The sequence below is a fragment of the Pholcus phalangioides genome, unplaced genomic scaffold (genome assembly GCF_987345545.1).
Source record: "Pholcus phalangioides strain wild (caught in Gottingen) unplaced genomic scaffold, Ppha-v1.0 ptg000004l_1, whole genome shotgun sequence".
Classification (NCBI taxonomy): Eukaryota; Metazoa; Arthropoda; class Arachnida; order Araneae; family Pholcidae; genus Pholcus; species Pholcus phalangioides.
In genome coordinates, this window is record NW_028301597.1 from 10,352,987 (window position 1) to 10,372,327 (window position 19,341).

Here is a 19,341-nt window from a genome sequence, read left to right on the forward strand (position 1 = left end):
GATGCCACCAATGTAAAATTGTATGCAGTCAAAATTGAAGAAAAGGTATAAAAAAAATTATCCCAAATGATATACCTGTGCTGAAAGGCACTGGCAGCAGGGTTGGTAAAAAAAACCGTTTTTTTTAAAAAAAACCAAAAAACCTGGTTTTTTGTTTTAAATAGTATTAACATTAAAAACAATGAAATTTCTGAAAAATCATTCAAACTTCTAATAATTAACCAAACTAAAATGTTTATTAATGTAATTAACACTATTCCCATGCTAGTTAATCAATAAATATTTATTAAATTGTAACAAAAACCAACTTTTGCAATTTAATTATTTTTTGCTTAACTCAATGGATTACTGTGTATTTGAAAATTCTTTTAATGTTCTTATTAATCATATAATATATAAAGGTTTTTCTCCAGTTACTTTCGTTTCAGTATACTTAATTAAGAAGCTATTTTGCAAAAGTAATAAAAATTAGGTGAATATAATGTATTTAATGAAGCATAAATAATGCAGATTAATTAGCAATGATTTACGATATACAGGGTGATTATAACTAAGGTTCTGATTTCAAAACACTGTAAAAAAAGAACGATTGTCAGAATGACTTGAAAATTGACATGAATATTCCTGAAAAAATTCAATTTAATTTGATAAAGGGGAAAAAATAAGTAAAAATGTAAAATTAATGACATCATCCAACATGTGGGAAATTTGCTCGCAGAATGGAAACGATAGCCAGTCAAGGCAAAATTATAACTTAATTATAGCATTGCACGAGTCCATAATTCACGGAAACATCACAAAAAAATGAAGTAATTGAACAAATAACTACAACTTACTCAAAAAATGTTAAATATGTTGTCCACCCCGTGTTCTGGCTATGAGGTTGAAAGCACAAAAATTCTTGTTCAACAGCAGAATCGGAATATGCCATGGTCATTATGTGGATGTGCTTGCAATTCAGCTTTATTAAACCAAATGCGCCCCCTTTCCCCCGTTCATATTCCTGAGGAATGAGGAACTTCTAACATATAGGGAATGTGCTGGAGATTACAATTCATCAAAGTTTGCAATCTGACCACTGTTTATAACATTTTGAGATACCCCCACAGCCACAAGTTGCAAGGGTTAAGGTGCATCCTGTCAAAATGGGTCTTCAGCAGCTTCTTTGCTGGTATTGCAATGTGCATCTTGATAGAAGTTCTATCCACACACTGATGATGCTGTGGAAGTGCCGAAATGATGTGGTTGCACAAAATAGATTATACTGCTGGCCAAGTACAGCATCATCTACTTGCACATTTTGCACTTTTTTTCTTTTGCGAAAGAAACTTCCATTGCTTCAGGAGTATCCATGCAAATTTTCAAGTCATTTTGATCAGTACTTAGTGTGATGCAATCCTTATTCATGAATTTGCTAAAGATAGAGCATCAGAATGTACCCCAAGGATATAAAATGTGGTAAAAATGAAACATTTTGGCTAATAGTCAACCAATATGATATTTTTCAAGGAAAAAAATGATATTTAGGCAACTTGTATTTGATTTTTTGAAAAAAACCACTTGGTTAAAACCGTGGTTTAAACCAAACAACCCTGGGGGTGAACTATCTCTGCAGTCCTTAGTAACTACTAGTCCTAATGAACTACCGGTCGGAGGACTGAAGCTAAGGACCGCTTCAACTACTAGTAGTCAAGAGGTACGATGTACTACCAGTCCTTAAGGTCACGTGACGTGAAACAGTAGTTAGAGGGAGAGAAAATTTTTGGTTTCGAGAGTAACAGATCTCTAACCAATCAGGATGCCGTTTGAAGCCTACAACTACTACTAATTATTTAACAATCGTCTTTCCGCAGTGGGTTGTGGCAGCGATTTCATGTTTACAAACAAACATGTTGTAAACAAACTTTTTTTCCCGAAGGACTCGCCATACATTTTTTTGTCACCCGTGTTTTGCAATTTTTTTTACTCTAATATCGCTGGCTAGTTTGATTATTTTGTAACCGTATGAGGACGTTGCATTTTTCATCTTGGGACTTTTCTTTAGAATAAGATTCAGTATATAATAATAGTCAAAGTATTTTTCTTGTCCGAGCTCATGGACCCCACTTTTGGATGCTTGAAGAAGCGAGTATATGGGACCCAGCTGCATATAAGTGGGTCGCATACTGATGAAATCAAAATTTGAAAAAAAAATTCTTACAACCAAATATAAGATTTTAAATTAAGGTTACCGGCACTAGTTGAGCCTATGGCCGTAATGTGCCTTTTCGGGGCAGACTTTCCCTTTTTTTTGGGGGGGGGGGGACTCTTCTTGAAAGAGTTATTATGCAAAATAATTATAGATTTTTGGGCCCCCTATTCACCTCGGGAGTCATACTTGAGGCCCCAGCTGAATACTGTTTTTAATATTGAGTGCTACTTTTTTTTAAAGACCAATTTGTTAAAAATGATTTTTTATTATCCATTTTTATTCCTTTTAAATTCATTGAAAGAACGAATTGCAAATTCTTTCTGGAGCAACTAAAATAATAAATTATTGATAATTTATAATTAAAAGAATTAACTGCCTTGCTGCGTATTGTAGTTCTGTATTTTAAACTATGGGTTTCTCCTCAGTATCAAAAAATATTATCAGAACATGATTTTCTATGAATGAGCACTTACCTGTTAATGCAAGTGAATACTTCAATATTTAAAATATATATACTTCTATATTAAAGATCTTTCATCACTTTATCTGTTTTATATTTAGCTTCCAACAAATAACTTCACCTTATAACTTTCATTTGATCGTATATCTCATTTCAGTTGATTAGAAGATGAATGATTGAAGTTGATTAATAGAAACATGAATTAAATAACAACTTGCACACATGATTTGTCATACAAAAACATTTTATTTCAAACATATGTTCATAGAGAGTTATCATAATCACAATTTATTTGTTGTACTTTTCTTAGAAATCGCACCTTTCAAGAATATAATTTTTTGAGATTCATTAATTTTCATTTGCATCTTCAAATGTCGATTTACCTGAAATTAGAAAGAGGAAGAAAAAAAACACCTTTATTATGCTTATCAATCTTTAAATGTACTGTATATTTTATTTCAAATTATAACAGTCTTTAGTTGCATAAGTAGAGATAATTCGTGCACAATAGCACTTTGTCGACTCGCCACCATTTTGTCACAGTAGGATCCAAAATGCATCAAATGTGTTTTACAAGGGAGGCCTAGCATTGCACACAGATGCACTTGTTCATGTCTAGATGTATTTACCTAAGGCTTCACAAATCTTAGGAGCCAACATTGCAAAAAAGAAAATCATACTGACACCTAAAATTTTCTATGCAGATCACAAAATATTTGGAGTTTTATGTCTGCATCTTCCAATATGTGAAGATCATCACCAAATGCTGAAAAAGTTGAATACAATTTGTTTTTACTTTGGATTATTTCTCCTAAAAATATGCTTGGCTGCCAAGAAATTTGGCCGGCACCTAAAATGTTTTTCAATTTTTCAAGCCATGGTTCTACCTTAAAATTTTGGTCACACAGATGAAGTGAAAAAACCTATTGGCACGCAGCTAACTTCAAATTTTCACTTTACTTTCAGCTTCGCTCTAAAACACATCCTTAGCAACCTCTTGTGGATCGGGGAACCCTATTTAAATTAACATAGAAATTTTGCAGTGTTGTATGGTCTTACTAGTTAAAAAGTATGATATTATTTGTCGTCAATTATATTAATTGTTTTAATATTTCCATTCACAAAATTTGCTAATCAGTAAATATGATAATAACATTTTCAAAGAATTAATATTGCTTTTCAGTTAGCAAAGCTTCTATAGGTTTCTTTTAATGTCCTCCCTCTCATTTATATAGCCAAGACAGGTTTTTCAACAGTATACATGTTTTTACTTGCACTGGTCAAATTTTGAGTGGTACAGGTAGCCATTAAGAAATCGTCTATCTTAATTTGCTCAATTCAATTATGTCAAAAAGAGTTGTTCTTTCAATAGTATCTGAAAAAATTATTATAAAGATAATTACTCATAGCAAGATATTTCTCGAGAGAAACCAATATGGTATGGACTAAAAACAATGCCACCTTTCCCCCCCCCCCCTTGCTTATTTTGTTTTTGCACATATAAAATGTGTTGCTGAAATTACAATAATTTCAGAGGAAAGTATGTTTCTGTTAAGTTTTATATTGAGAAATATTCAAGTGATTTTACAGTTTACAATTTTTATGAATTTTCTCAACTTAAAATTGAATGTGTATAAAATAGGTTATTTTATTCATCATGCAACATAAATGAGACACTGAAATACATTTCTTAATAAATGTGTGTATTTATGTAATACAGCCTCTCCGAAACACTATTATGTCTGCGATCTGATATAACACCAAAATTCTTTGGGTGGGATGGTGGCATTAAATCGGGGGTTCGACTGTATTTGTTCCACTAGGGTTGTTGATACAAATGAAATCAGTGAAAATGATGCGACACAATGTTAAAATTTATGTCATTAAATCATGCATGGAAATATTTTATTTTACATGAAAATTATAATGGAAACTGTTGCTCAAAGTCAAATACAAAGAATTAAAATTACCTTTGTTTGCTCTGGTAGAATTGTTTGGTAACCTTGAAAACCTTCACATAACTTTGTAGCTACCTACAGCCAATTTCCTGGGAAACAAAATTTTACAAGAGTTAGTAGTCTCACAAATGTGTGTGTATGTATATATATATATATATATATATATATCAGCTGTTTACTAACAACATCGTTAAAAAATAAATGCTTGTTAAAAGTTTCAGTTCTATAACATCTCAAAATGTTATATTTTAAAGTTTCTTAAATATTCGACATGGAAATTTTTTTTCTGTCATTACCCATACACACAAAATCAAAAACAATTTTTGGCAAAAAATTCAATTTGAACACACACAGCAAGGCCATAACCCAAATACTGAAGTAGTAATATGTTTCAAACACTAATCTGCTTCCTTTCATTATAATATATATACCTCAACACTAAAAACTGTGCCTGAAATTAAAACTTTGTTTTTTAGTCCCATTGTACGAATTTCATTTTTTATATCAACAAAACAATATAATGATTCCTTATTAAATATTCATCTCAGAGCGAGTTACAGAGTGCAATTTTTAAAGTAGTAGCATATGATTTTTTTCTGAAAATTTAACTTTCACCAAGTATTACAATATTGTTCATTTGAACAGTTCAAAATATCAAATCTGTATTTTAATCCTTTACACTAAATTTAGTGCACGAGTTTTACAAAATTTAATATTGAACATTACTGCCAATTTTTACCATGCTTTATTTCAATTTCACCATTACTCATCACAAAAAAATTAATTAAAATTTTTGTCATTTAGGTGCTATAATTTATTATCAATGAATTGTATTTATAATTATTTATTTACGCATGTGCTCAATTCATTTAGACATAATTTTTCATTTAAAAAAATTAATGTAGCAAAAAACAGAATGTAAAATTTCAATTTGATATTATCGTAATTGAAGATTCATCTTTCATTCGCCATGTAAATATTTTCAATACAACCCAAAATATACATGGGCTATTTGATATTTTTCCAGCATTACCAAGTGGGATCCACTGCCCTATTGATTGCGTGACATTATGTCCATTTATATTTTGAAATAACGCATTTACCGAGCAAAAAAATATTAAGAATATTTCTAAACACTCTTCTTATATAGTTCGATAGCAATAAAATAATTCTTACCTCAGTAATGAACATGATAGCACTTCGTCGTGGCTTCGATCGCCGATGTCAATATACACGTATACTACAGCAGGTTTTTGAGGATATAACGATGAATCACTTCAACTTTGATGACACCGAAGATATAATCCAAGTTTTATCTGTCATTATTATTGTAAAAAAATTTTTAATTCGAAAAAAAAACAGCATATTTCATCGCTAAATATCACAGCGAGAGCTCGCGGCCAGAGGCGAAATTTCCTCTTTTCCAAGATGGCCGCCGTGAACTACTTTTCTTGCTGCTTTAGGACTGGTGCTAGGCAGTCCTTAGCAGCGGTCCTAAGTAACTACTAAAAAAAAATCCTTAGCTTAAAGATAGTACCGAAAAGTCGAACTACTGGCCATCTAAGGACTAATCGGGACTTAACTACTTTTTTTCGGCTAAAGACCGCAGAGATAGTTCACCCCCTGACTGGCAGTCCACCAAATAGTAGCAACTGGCAATGGATTGCTGCAATACAGAGATGTTTCTTGCTTTTGTGAAAGGAATGTTAATCTCTGTGAACGCTAAGAAAAGAAAACTTACTCTTGCCAAAGAATTATAAAAAATGAAAGTTCCACAACAGATTTCAAACTTTGAATCTCTAGAAAATGACATTCAAGAAAATAGTTAAAACTATGCTATTGACTCCAAAGGAAATAGCAATGAAGAAATGTCAACTGGTCTAATTAAAGCATATGTTCATATGCTCATGAAATTTAATTCTGGTGGTGTATATAAATCTAGACATCAAAGATCATGGTGGAGGTCAAAGTTATGTGCCTCAAAACTATGAATGATGCTAGGAAGCTGTTCAGGACTGATGATAAAGATATCTCTTACATCCACTTTGACCAGATTTAAAAAATTTTGCCAGAGCCAAAATTCAAACCACGAGGGGGCATTTGTTTTTTGAATTTCCTCATAGCATGGATGTTTTTCAGATGTCATAAAGGGATACTTTTCATATTGTCTATATAATTTTGTTGAAAAAATAAGTATTTAGAATAATTGCGATTGCTCACTCCAAGTTAAACATTTCTGTCCACTCTGTTACAATGGTGTCCATCTGTTACGGGAAGCATCTGCAGTTCACAGGCAAAAAAAATTAAAAAGCACTTCAAACTAAGATGTTAAATTATAAGTTATCAACCCATTGTCTGTCAGAAATAAAAATTAATTCAGGGTTCATAAAAAATTTTCAAAATCAAAAGTAATGAGTTTTTAAGGAGTCATGGGACCACGCCCCCTCCGAAAAAAAAATTGCACCACTAGACAATAAAAGAAGTCCACATGTGAATTGATTTTCATTTAAATATCTTTTTTCTTTAATTTCTATTTCAATGTTTTCAAGATTTCAACTTTCAGAATAAAGAGTATGATGGGTAGGAATTTCAGCTGCTGAAAAGGAAGAAATATGCCGTTGCAACACAAGAAAGGTTGCATTCCCGGTTCAATTAATGATTTCCTGACCCATTATTGCACTACAGATTACAAGAATGAATCAACACTTTCTTTGTTTTAAAACATTTAATTTAACATTTCGAGAATCAGATCATACACAATTAATACTTCATTCAACCTTGGTTATAAATATTAGATTTTTCGTTAAAGTTCTTATAACAACAGCTACTAGAAAAAGTATCGATCTCACCAATTACATAGCATCGGACCACCATCACAAGAGTCATACGATTCAATTGAGAGGTTCGTTCCAACCATCATTCGATGATGTCACCGCGGCATCGGGGAAGCAGACGGCGAATGGCATCTCTGCGCGCGCGCGCGACAAACTTCCGTACCAGTATAGAATCAATGTATTCCAATTCGATCAGTAACGTAGCAGCCATGTGAAGAAATCTGATGACCAGAATTAGCACATGATGTTGGTAGAGGCGATCGGCAACCAGGCGGAGCCGTGCGTAAGTCTGCTACTCAATCAACAGTTCATGACGATGCAAAAGGCGATGTCCGGTGTGCACCCTGTCGGGAAAAACGCCTTAGTAAGAGCAGTTCAGTGCATTGGTGACTCAGTATATTTGCGCCGTTTCCAGCATACCGCCGCTATTTAAAGGGCTATTCCCAGCATCCCTTGCTTCACCATCGAATAAGGATGTGTGATCTTCTGCGTGGAAAGGCAAGTGCTATTTGCATAAGTATTCAGAATAAAAATACAATGACATGAAATCTGGCAATACTGATATTGTAACATGACGACCTGGGATCTCTTACAATCCTGTTGTTCAATTAATCTTGTTTAGGCCCCAGGGTTCGTTGGCTACCGTAAACCACCCGAGGCTTCCGCTGACATTCCGGTTCGAGTCAGTTAGTTCGCTTAGTCTGACGGTCGGGGAGTGGGGTCTCCTAGCCGTCGGGCGAGAATGGGGCAAGAGGTCGGGCTGCCAACGCCCCATATAAATTCAGCTTTACATTTATTTCGGAGATCCCAATAGCTCGTCTAGTTACCTTCTCTTTCCCCGTGTGGGGGGGGGGGGGTCCCGTGGTTCGTCGGTGGAGGCCACGTCGAGTCGTCAAACTCTATTTTACTTGTGCTATATATTAGTGCAATATAATATTAATGTTCAGCAAAGTGTTATATAAATGTGCAATATATTTTACCTCCACGCCGTCTGTGGTTCTTAGGACCATCTCACAATTTATAATGTCATGAGTTTACACAATGTGCAATAGGCCTAAAAGTTGTGGATCCTGGTCAGATCTCCAATTTATGTTTGGTTGCCAGATTCAATACTGTAATGTTTACAATATTTCCTTTTCTCTCATGAAATTATGTAAATTAGATACAAGCTAATACCGCACCTTCAATGTTGTGATTGGTTCTTCCGTGAGGCATTATGGGAATGCTACTATATAAAAACCAGCTAGAGATGTGTTTTACTATTTACGATCGATTCTGCTACTTAATCACTAAGGCTTCACACCCTATTATGGTGTGAGCTAGATCGTCTCATAAATATAATGAAGTTATAATTGTAGAAGTGTGCCTTGGCACTTAACCCGGCTCATCGCTTGACTTCACGTGAGGTTTCGTCGTGATCCAGTGATTGGTTAGTGGCCAGACCGGCTACCCGTGGACTTTCACCTCCAGTTCCATGTGCAGCGGCTGAGCTCTGGTCTCAACGTGTGTTTGAAGACACCAAACCCTTCTGAAGCTGGTGCCGGGAGTCTTTGGCTGTGAGGTAGACACCTGGGAGTGTCTATCGGACGATGTGAACTAACACGTGAAAACCTGGACATGGCGGTGAGATCGATCCCTTTTATTGTTTCGTTGTAGCATTGAGAGAAAAGCCTAACTGTGATAATTGTTGATAAAACGTAACATTAATAGTTCAACATATAATTGAATAAATGTTTATAGTTCAATCACAACCTTGTCTATTTCATTGTCGTCATCCACTCAATGGTTACTGGGGGGGAAATATTAAAGAACCGGGAAGTAACGATTACATCATTGCAATATGTAAAAAATGGCTGCCGATCGGCAAAAGTCTACAGTGGACCGGTTCTCGGAAGTGAATTTAAGGTAAATAAGATTTAAAAATTACTAGATCTAGGACTATTCTGCAGGGGGCCCAAGGTAATGTTACACCATGACTGTATGCGTGAGTAACAAGCGACTGTTTGAGAACACAAATTTGAACAGTAAAGGAGCATGATGATCAAGATTAGGTATTGAGAAATGTAGTAAGAAAGCAGAAAGAGTTGCGATAGTATATAGTATTAAAACGATCTAAAGAAATTGGAAGTGATGTACTGAGTTTGCAATAAATTTTTTTTTATCTTGCTTGAACTGTGGCCACTTCTGCCAGAGAGAGATACAAATACAACGCCACAACAGGCAAAATGCATAACGAGGTGGCTGAGAAAAAGATAGCCATAAAAATATGGATGTCATACTTCAAAAATACAGCAACACAATTAAAAATGCAATTAATAAAAATTATAAACAATATATACACGTGATAAAAATTATACAATGACCATAAGCAATGGACAGATATTAACCCAATAAGAGTTAAATCACTGTAAACTGTTTTTGAAAATATCTCGTAAGCTACAAAATAACAAAATCAAATCCTTTCTATACATTTTTTTTTTTTTCAAAAAAGCCACAAAAAGGAATTTTAAGAAAATTCGTCCAATTTTTTCTTCTATAAGTCATGACAACTTCACATGATCTGCATTTGTGAATGAGTCAAAAATTTTTTATGAAAAATTAAATATTGGGGAAAGTTTATGAACATAGCTATACGGGGAGGAAGGGCAAAGCCTTCTTGCACCCTCGGTGGCAACACCCTTTTTCTCTTCACATCATATCTTATTTATTTTGTCCCACTTCATCAGAGAGATATGAAAAGTGGCATTTGAAAGCACCAGCTTACTGAGGAATTTTACAATCTTAAAGCAACAAAAAAACCAATGAGATTCATCAAGCACCCTTCCAAAATGAGTCAACTTCCCTCATGAGGGTCCCCAGCCTGGAGTCCCCCATCCCATGAGTACCACAAAAAATTGTATCATTTTACCAATGACTAAAATCCAAGAGCCCCCAACCAAGAAGCGATAAATCAATATGCAGATTTTTTTATGGGCCGATATATGGATTTATAGCAAACTTTTACTGCTAAAATTACAAGAGGCTGAGGCTGGTTTTCTGTGGTTCCCAACTTCAAGGCGCGAATGCGAACCGATCCCCACTTTAAAAAGTCTCTCCATAGAGAGCAAGAGACCTACAAAGGAGTACAAATGTAATTCAATCATAACACATCACTAACTTAACTTCTGAAATATAGATGGCAGCACTGAAAAATCAAACACTACATATTCACTCAGACTGTTAGGCACGCGCGCACACACACGCACACTTCCAGCACAACTCCCTAGATAGTAAATTGCCCATAGATGGTAATAGACCCAAGTTGTGCTTGGTTTGAAAGAAAGAAAAAAAGCTTCGCCCCCCTCACCCCGGAAATCATTCACTCAAACAATCTGGGAACGTGCCGCGGGCCGATCAATTGAAGTAAGAATTTGCCACGAGCCACTTGAGGCAGGCCACATTTAGGCCATGTGTTGAGCACATGTATGTTTTAAAATAAGGGGCTATTCAAGTATTATGTCACCAAATTTTCAGCAATTTTTGACTCACCCCTCTTGTCAGGAAAAGTAAGCAAAACTCTCACCCTCCCCCTGTCAGCGCTCTGCCCCCTTCCTCCCAACGCTTATTGGTGGAATCTGAATCTAGGTTGGGGGGACTTCCCCCCAGATGATCAAAAATTTATTTTTTTAATCCAAAAAATATTTTTCAAAAGAATTGAAAAAACATTTTTTGCAATTTCGAAACAATATCTTTATATGTTATTATAATCAATTTTTGTTGAATATCAAGGCTATTTGAAGGCTAAGAACCCAAAATTGCTCAAGAAATTCATTGCGACCCTAGCTCTCTAAGCCCTTGGTAACCCTTGACCCACGGTAAACATTAGGCCTATGCGGACCGAATGTGGCCCTGGCGTTATGATGTGGCCTGTCCCTAAATCTATTTCTGTAAAAATGAACCAAGTGACGCATTTACAGATTGCTTAAGTGACTCGTGGCACAATTCCAGACCATTTAAGCGATCTGTAGCACATTAAGAGATTCCTTGAGTGGCATGTGACAAAGGTTTAGAGCATTGGTGCTGCCACCAGTGTGTTTCTACATCACTCAAGTTATCAGCGGCACATTCCCAGATAACGTAAGTGATCTGCGCCATAATCACGGATCACTTATATGACGGGCGGCACAGCTCCAGAGTATTTGGATCTGCTAAGTATTTGAAGATCACTAAAGTGGCTCTGTAGAGGACTCAATAGGGAGAATGTTAGTTCAGGTGCCCACAAACTAGTGAAAAGTTTTACTCGTTTTTCGAGCACGCCATTAAGAATATTCAATATTTTTTATAAAGGGTGGTTGATGACATCAGAATCATCCAACCCCTCCCCCTCCCACACATCATCAAGTCAGCAAATCAAAAATCCCCCATCGATGCTGACGTAATACTTGAATGACCCCTAACAGAAAGACCCCTGAAGTTATTTTCTGAAGGTTAAAAAAAAGTGGGTTCACCTATAGCGGCTGATCGGCTTGTACTCCCCCCACCCCCTTTCTGTAAAACCAGACGTGGCTCGGGCTGTCACTTTTAAAAATGCCGGGTCTTCCTAGAAGCAGGTGTTCTATGCCGCACGCAACGTGAATCACCCAGCACGACACACCGGCTATTCATCAATAAGAAAAGCAGTACGACTGTTTTCCTACAGAGCGCAATACGGCTCACGAACAGAGCTTTACGTCGGGCGTGAATGGTGGACTGCTTCTGGAGGAGTTAAGCGTCGTGTGACGCGCGTTTCAGCAATCTCCTCTTCATTTCCGTGTTGTGTCTCTTACCTTGCAGCCGATAGAGTAGCTGACGGCAGGGTCATATACTATATAGCTGTCTTGAGCTGATGTGCCACGCTTGGAAAACGCAAATGCGTAACGTCATTATGTAACTCATTTCTGCCGACACGAAATGATCCAGTTAGGTTCACGCGGTGCTAATTTCCTAGGAAAACCTGGCTTCAGGGATGAACGCATGTTACGGGATCCCAGGAGAGATGAAAACCATTGTCTCTCATAGAATCTCTTGTGTGTGGATAGAGCCTGTTCCTCTTTTTTTTTGCCTTTTTATTTACGGTAACCAATCTGCGAAACAGATTCGCTTTCCCCACTGGACTTCAGTTTTTAGCACTTTAAGGCGCGGAGGCGAAAAGATACGCTTGTCGTCGTCCCTTACTCCAGTGGAACTGAAATTTTTTTTCCTTTCTTCTTTTTCAGTAGCGAGTTGTAATGTGAATAAAACATGTCAAAAAAAAACTGCAGAAAGCAGTGACATTTTGCGGTTTCTCGGAATTTTTCGTAGTGAGATATGTAAGCAAATGGGAAGGAGGAATAAAATAGGAATAGTAGGAGAGAATTGCAGTAAAAAAAAAAGACGATTGCGACGAAAGTAGGAAAAATAGGAAGGCTGCGAGGTCAGTATGAAGTATACTTCATAATATAGGAGGTTCGAGACATCGTTTCGCCGCATAAGTAAAAGCTTAAAAAAACTTTCTCACCACTGGGTATGGGGGAATTTTCGGCTACTGGTTCAACGGAGTGATGTCGTTCTACGGACCATCGATTTCCAACGCTGACCAGTTTGCGACATAGGCAGGAAAACAACGTCAAAACTAGCGATTCGGTAAAAATCATATTTTTAGAAGCAAAAGCGTATAATCGTATTAATTTACTAAATAAGACAAAATCGTAACGGTTGGCAGGTATGCACAACCATTGGATGTTCCAATCCCATCCCCTGCTTTCACATTTCCTATTATAAAGGGAGAGAGCGTTTTTTTTCTCTTTTCTTCCTTTTTATATTCGGGGGAAGATTCCTCTTATTTTTCTAGGAAATGCTATTCATCACCATGGGGAATGCCTATTCTAAGAAAGATCATCCTTTCAGAGAAAAAAAAAGGACTTTTTCAGGCGTGGCTGCAAAAAGTAAGGAGTTATAAGGGCCCTTCCAGAGGGAAATGAAAAGTTAGGAGTTTTTAAGGAGTTAGTAAGGATGTGCGAACCCTGAATAAGAAAAATGGAATTTTTTTTGTTGGCATAAGTAGAGACAGGGCAATAACTTCCTAATTGGGGTTTTGAGCACGGGGTGTCCGTATAAAATGTTAACATTTTTACTTTAATAACTAAACAACCCCTTGCAACATGAATAACATATCCAAGTAATTTAAGTTATTTAAATACTTTTTCTGATCGGAAGTATGCCTCTACGATCAACTGTTCGCCAGTAAAATTTTCATGTGCTTTGTTACCCCTGCATATAAATGATACTTACCATTTCTGCTGTTTCTCATGTACAAACTTTCAACTGCAGATGACACTGACTGCATGTTCGACTCACTCAGTCTGAAACAAACATGAAAATGTCAATTGGACAACAATGGAAGAATAAATAATACTTTTTTGAAAACAATATTTTTGCCAAAAATTCTATTTTACTTTTTCATGACAAGGTCATTTGTCATTAAAAAAAAAAAAATGGATTGGTAATAATATTCGACAAAGAATAGCTACCGGTCATTATATAAAATGCATTTACAGTAAAATTCCAATATTTCACTATTCTGTGGACTAAGAAAAAGCTGTCATGTTGTAGAGGAATTATTATTTTCAGAGGCAGCGTTATCAGTGTAACAAAAATTATGCAGCAGTCGACATTTCTTCTGAATCATTGTTGTTAGTACCCCTGGAAAATGAACAAACACTAAATCATGCTGTGGTAATGGTGCCGATATTAGAAGCCCTCAGAAAAACAAATGGAAAAATTCAGCATGCAACATCAACAACACTGATGGAAAAATAAAATGAGTAAATTAAATGAAATAATTTTTGGTGCCGATAGAAAATATTCGTTATGGAACTGATCTTATCATGTAAGATGCCAACAGTCCAGGTTTCTTAGGATCTATGTTGGTAGCATGGATCAAGTATTGACAATCTCATGTGGTGAACAGTTTCGCATAGTAGATTCACTGTAGATTTCTGGTGCTAAGAGCGGTTGGCACTAATAACAAGGTTTGACTACATTCAAAATTTCAATGGAATGAATATAATAGGACCATGGCAAATGAATACACAATCTAATATAGTGCTGGAACGAGAGAACTGTCAGGTAGGCAGACTTTCTTTTCCATGATCACACATCTTATGTTCATCTGCTCGTGTGTGTTTGTGTGTGCGTGGGGGGGGGGGCATTTTTTTTTTCTTCCTTCCCTCCAGCGCTAACATGGTTATTTTGTATTAATTGTATTTTCCATAGTGCCAGGTGAGAGGATTGACTGACTATACATAGACTGACTGGTGTTTATTGTTTGTAGTTCACGTTTGCCGTGAATGAAACTGGCTTAGATGCAGATAGCTTTTTTTACCTCATGGCCCGACTCAACTCTTAATTTTTTATTTTAAATTTAATGACTGAATAAGAACCACACTTCAACTTGTTTGTCAAACACAATTTCCATACTTTTTCCAACAGGGTTGTGAATTTATTGGAAAATTCAATTTGAATTGCAGCAAATCCCCTTTCCCACCAATAATAGATATGTTCACAAAAAATGTGTTACTCATCATCAGGAAAAAAAGGGTACTCATTTCATAATTAGAATAATCATGTTTTTATGGGTCGAGTATTATCTCTTCACAAATGTTTTCTAATTTCTACATTTATTGATCTGTTATTAAACATCATTAGCTTGCTGTATTGAAAAATAAGGTATTACAACCGTCCCTATTCATTATGAGAATTTTTGACTTTCTGCAATACACCCCATTATTTCAATTATATAGATCAGCGGTTCTCAACCGGGGCTCTGTGTGCACTCCATAGGGTTTCAGAGGCTGCTTGAGGAAAATGAAAAAAAACTGTAAATTGAAGAAAATATATTTTAAATAAAAATAAATCAGTAATTCTGATGCATAAGAAAAAAAATTGGCCTACAGAGTTATTATAGAAATTATATAGCAGAAAGGGCTCAGTGACTTAAAAAAGGTTGAGAACCACTGATATAGATCACAAATTACCCGAAAAAAAATTTTCTTTTCAAGCATAGTTCGTACTCTTCTAACGAAATAAAATTCAAGCACTTTTCAAGGTAAAACTTAAAAATTCAATGACTTTTTTCACAAACGCATATTTTTCACATGAATAGGGGCATATTTAATTTTGATTAAAACTTTCAGAGATTACATTTCTACCTACATTATTTCACAGCATCCGTAATGAATAAAGGAGGCCACATACACATATATATCATACAAAACATATGACACATTGAATAATTTCCAATCTGAAATCATTTCCTCATTGAAATGCAGTTTACTCTCTAAATATTGCAATTAATTTTCTTTTAAAGACTAAAAAAAAGAACTCTTCTAAAGATAGAAAAGATTAAATTATTTCTTTCATTAATTCTGAATTTATTTCATTAATGCTGGAATAATTTTTCATTAATGCTGGAATAATTTTTCATTAATTCTGGAATTTTTTCATCAGTTCTGGAATTATTTCTTTCATCAATTCTGGAATTATTTCTTTCATCAATTCTGGAATTATTTCTTTCAGCAATTCTGGAATTATTTCTTTTATTACTTTTGGAATAATTGCTTTCATCAATTCTGGATTTGTTTCTTTCGCTAATGCTGAAATTCTTTCTTTCATTAATGCTGAATTATTTTATTGATTATAAAATTATTTCATTAATTCTGGAATTATTGCTTTATTAATTTTGGAATTATCTCTTATCAATGCTGAAATTGTCTTTCATTAATTCTGGAATTATCTCATTAATTTTGGAATTATCTTTCAATAATTCTGTAATTTTTTCATTCATTAATTCTGCTATTAACACTCATTAAGTTTGGAATCATATCATCGATACTGAAATTATTTCTTTCATTTATTGTTTTAAACTCCTTTAAACAACTATGGATGCCATTAGAAAATAACGGAGATGCGCCGACATTCAACACGTCACGTGATTTTCCAAGGAATGATTTAGACCACTGACGTCATACAAGTACCGGAACTAGAGGGCCGGGAGTGGGGGGGGGGCAACTGCCCCGGGTGGAAATTTTTAGGCGAACACCGTTATAAAATTATCGAATTCAGAATTGGTGGGGGCAGCAAGACAATACAAAAATCCTAGTTATGGCGCTGCGTCACATACTCCCTCCAGTAATATAAGCTCAATGGATTTCAGCACCGATTCACCCATTGAAGCACAGCTTGCATTTGGCGGCATTTTTGTCTGGCACACTCAGCAACCAATCTTGATAGAAGGAATTTTTCAGCCACACAAGTAATTAAAAGTATACACACACTTGTTACTCATTTTTTTGTTTTCTTTCTTTAAAGAACCTTGTACAAAAAAAAGCACTTCACATCACTCATAAATAAATATTTTGTTGACAGCATGGGCGGAGATACGGGGGGGGGGGGCAGCGTGAAAGGTGAAGATGACTGATCTATATGAATTGATATCATCATCGTGATAGAGTCGGAGAGTCTTCCTAGACTCTCCCCCACTGTACCCACCCATCCACCCCTCACAACTACGTCGTGACGAATTGTCTATGTTTGTAGAAAGTAACGTAATTGGTCAAAACCCTAACTGAAAGCTACCTTCAGAAAAAAAATTAAAAAATATCAGAAAAAACAAAAATATTGCAAATAATCAAAAAATCAATATCAATCTGGAGGAAGTTACACTAATCAGAATGTAAAAAAAAAATCATGTGTTATTTGAGACCATTTAGCACCTTTTTATCGCGGTGTTTCTTGAAAAATTTGAATTTTTTTTTTTTGACCCACCCTAATGTACTCCGCCCCCCCCCCCCCCCACGCATTAGAGGGACACATCATAGGGAAGAATGAAACAAAGGATTGTTGAAATACTCACGAACAATCTCAAAGAATTCTTAGAACTGGTAACACACAGGCAATAATAAAAACCAACTGTGGTAAAGGAACAAAAATTTTAATCGACTCAAGTGAAGTTAAGCCAAAAATGTGTTGAGTTGGAGAGTAACTACATTGAAGTTAGTATTGTGCCAACCAAAGGAATAATAGATGTCGAGTCATACAGATAGTCGAGTTACCGAGATTCCATTGTATAACTACTATGTAATCCAGGGCTGTAACTAGAGGGCAATTGCTCCAAGCAGCAAAATTTAGGGAGCGGCAAGTTTTAGATGAAAACAGAACACCATGTTATAAAATCACTGAATTTAAAATTGGTGGAGTAGCAAAGTCATGTTTGTCCAGGGGATCAAATATACTAGTTACAGCCCTGATGAAATCTTATGTCTACAATCCACCCCAAGCAAGTCAGTTTCCACGTGCCGTGGAGCATCAGTACACACTAATTTTTCACTTTATTTCTTATAAAGAATTATTTCATGGCATGCGGGAACAAAATATTTTGGCATTCTTCTCCCCAATTCTATGCACAGAGGCAAAATTGACTGCACAGTAAAGTGCGAAAACACATTTTTGGAGTAAGATGGCTCAAGATGTAAATTTTGGTGCAGTGCAATTGGCGCAGAGTTCCCACCTTTCCATATAGTTTTATAAAATAAAAATTTTTTTTTTTTCTAATTTCCAAAAAATTTTTGCCACCCTATAGGCACTGGAATCTAGGATTCACATAATCGCCCCCCCCTCCCCATTTTATTTAAGGCAGAGAGAGGCTCCCAAAATACTTCATAAACATTCAATGAACAACTCAACCCTGCATACACCCTTTCGGGTCATTTATACATGTGTCTGACAACCCTAGACCACTACACTGTTTTTTTCATATCAGAGCTCTTTCTGCACCTATGACAAAACTTTCGGAAACAAGTGTGCAAGCAGGCCTGCTGAAAATACATCCTGCACATGAAAAACTACTAAACACACTATTGATCTGTATTAACTTAGGTCCACACCAGGCCTGTTGAGAAGCACTACGACGTGCAGCAATAGTAGACTTGAATAAAAGCAGAATAGCCTAGAACGATGTTAAAAAAAGGTGTGAATGATAGAGCAGTTTGTATCTCATGGAGTACATGCTTGTTCTTGACAGATTATCACACCTAGAAATGTAAAATTCTTGAGAATATTCTCATCAAGGTATAATATATTCTCTGGTAGGACTACTATTATAAATAACTTGAGATTATTCTCATAAGTTCTTGATGAGAATTAATATAAGTACATATAATATACTTGAGGATATTCTATGGAAGGACTATTCATAAATTACTGGGGAATATTCTTATAGAAATAATAAGAATTATTCTGAAGTTATTAATAATAGTCCTTCCAGAGAATATTCTCCTCGATGAGAATATTCTTCAGTTACCAAAATCTTTCCAGAGAATATATGTAATAACATGTATTATAATAAATAATCTTGATAAATAACTTGATAATTATTTTTGATAACATATATATTCTCTCGTAATTTATAATAGTAGTCCTTTGAGAGAATATTCTCTGCCCCGTCAAGAAGATGGGAATAGTGAAGTTTGTAGACCACAATATTAAAGTTTGAAAGCAAGAAAATTAAACCAACAGGGCTAAATTGCACAACTTTTAAAGAAATGTGAGTGATATAGAATTTAAGTATATGTGCATTGAAGAAAACAACAGTTCTGTATCTTAGAATGAAGGTGATTATATAAGAATAGCTTCCTTTATCAATCAACTTTGGTTCAATTTCTTTTGTTGTCAACTTATTTCTGAAAATTTATCTAATTTTAAAATAATTTTTTAAGGTTTTAATCTCAAGGTTTCTAAAATCTCCATAACCAAACTTTTAAAACCTCTCTCCCGAACTAAAAAAAGTTGTCATTGGGGTGATTACACCAAAAATTGTTTTGTTATAAATGTTTCAGGCAATGA

General features: G+C 35.3%; 1 protein-coding gene across 6 annotated transcripts in view; it reads right to left on the reverse strand.

Moving 5' to 3' along the window:
• The window catches only part of LOC149086525 (nucleolar MIF4G domain-containing protein 1), a 321,899-nt gene that overhangs the window by 235,704 nt on the left and 66,854 nt on the right, over positions 1 to 19,341 (reverse strand). For all 6 annotated transcript variants that reach the window (XM_089255992.1, XM_089255991.1, XM_089255996.1 and 3 more), the window contains one exon: positions 13,732 to 13,802. In XM_089255992.1, coding sequence (XP_089112118.1) covers positions 13,732 to 13,802 — 71 coding nt within the window. The remainder of the gene's footprint in view (positions 1 to 13,731; positions 13,803 to 19,341) is intronic.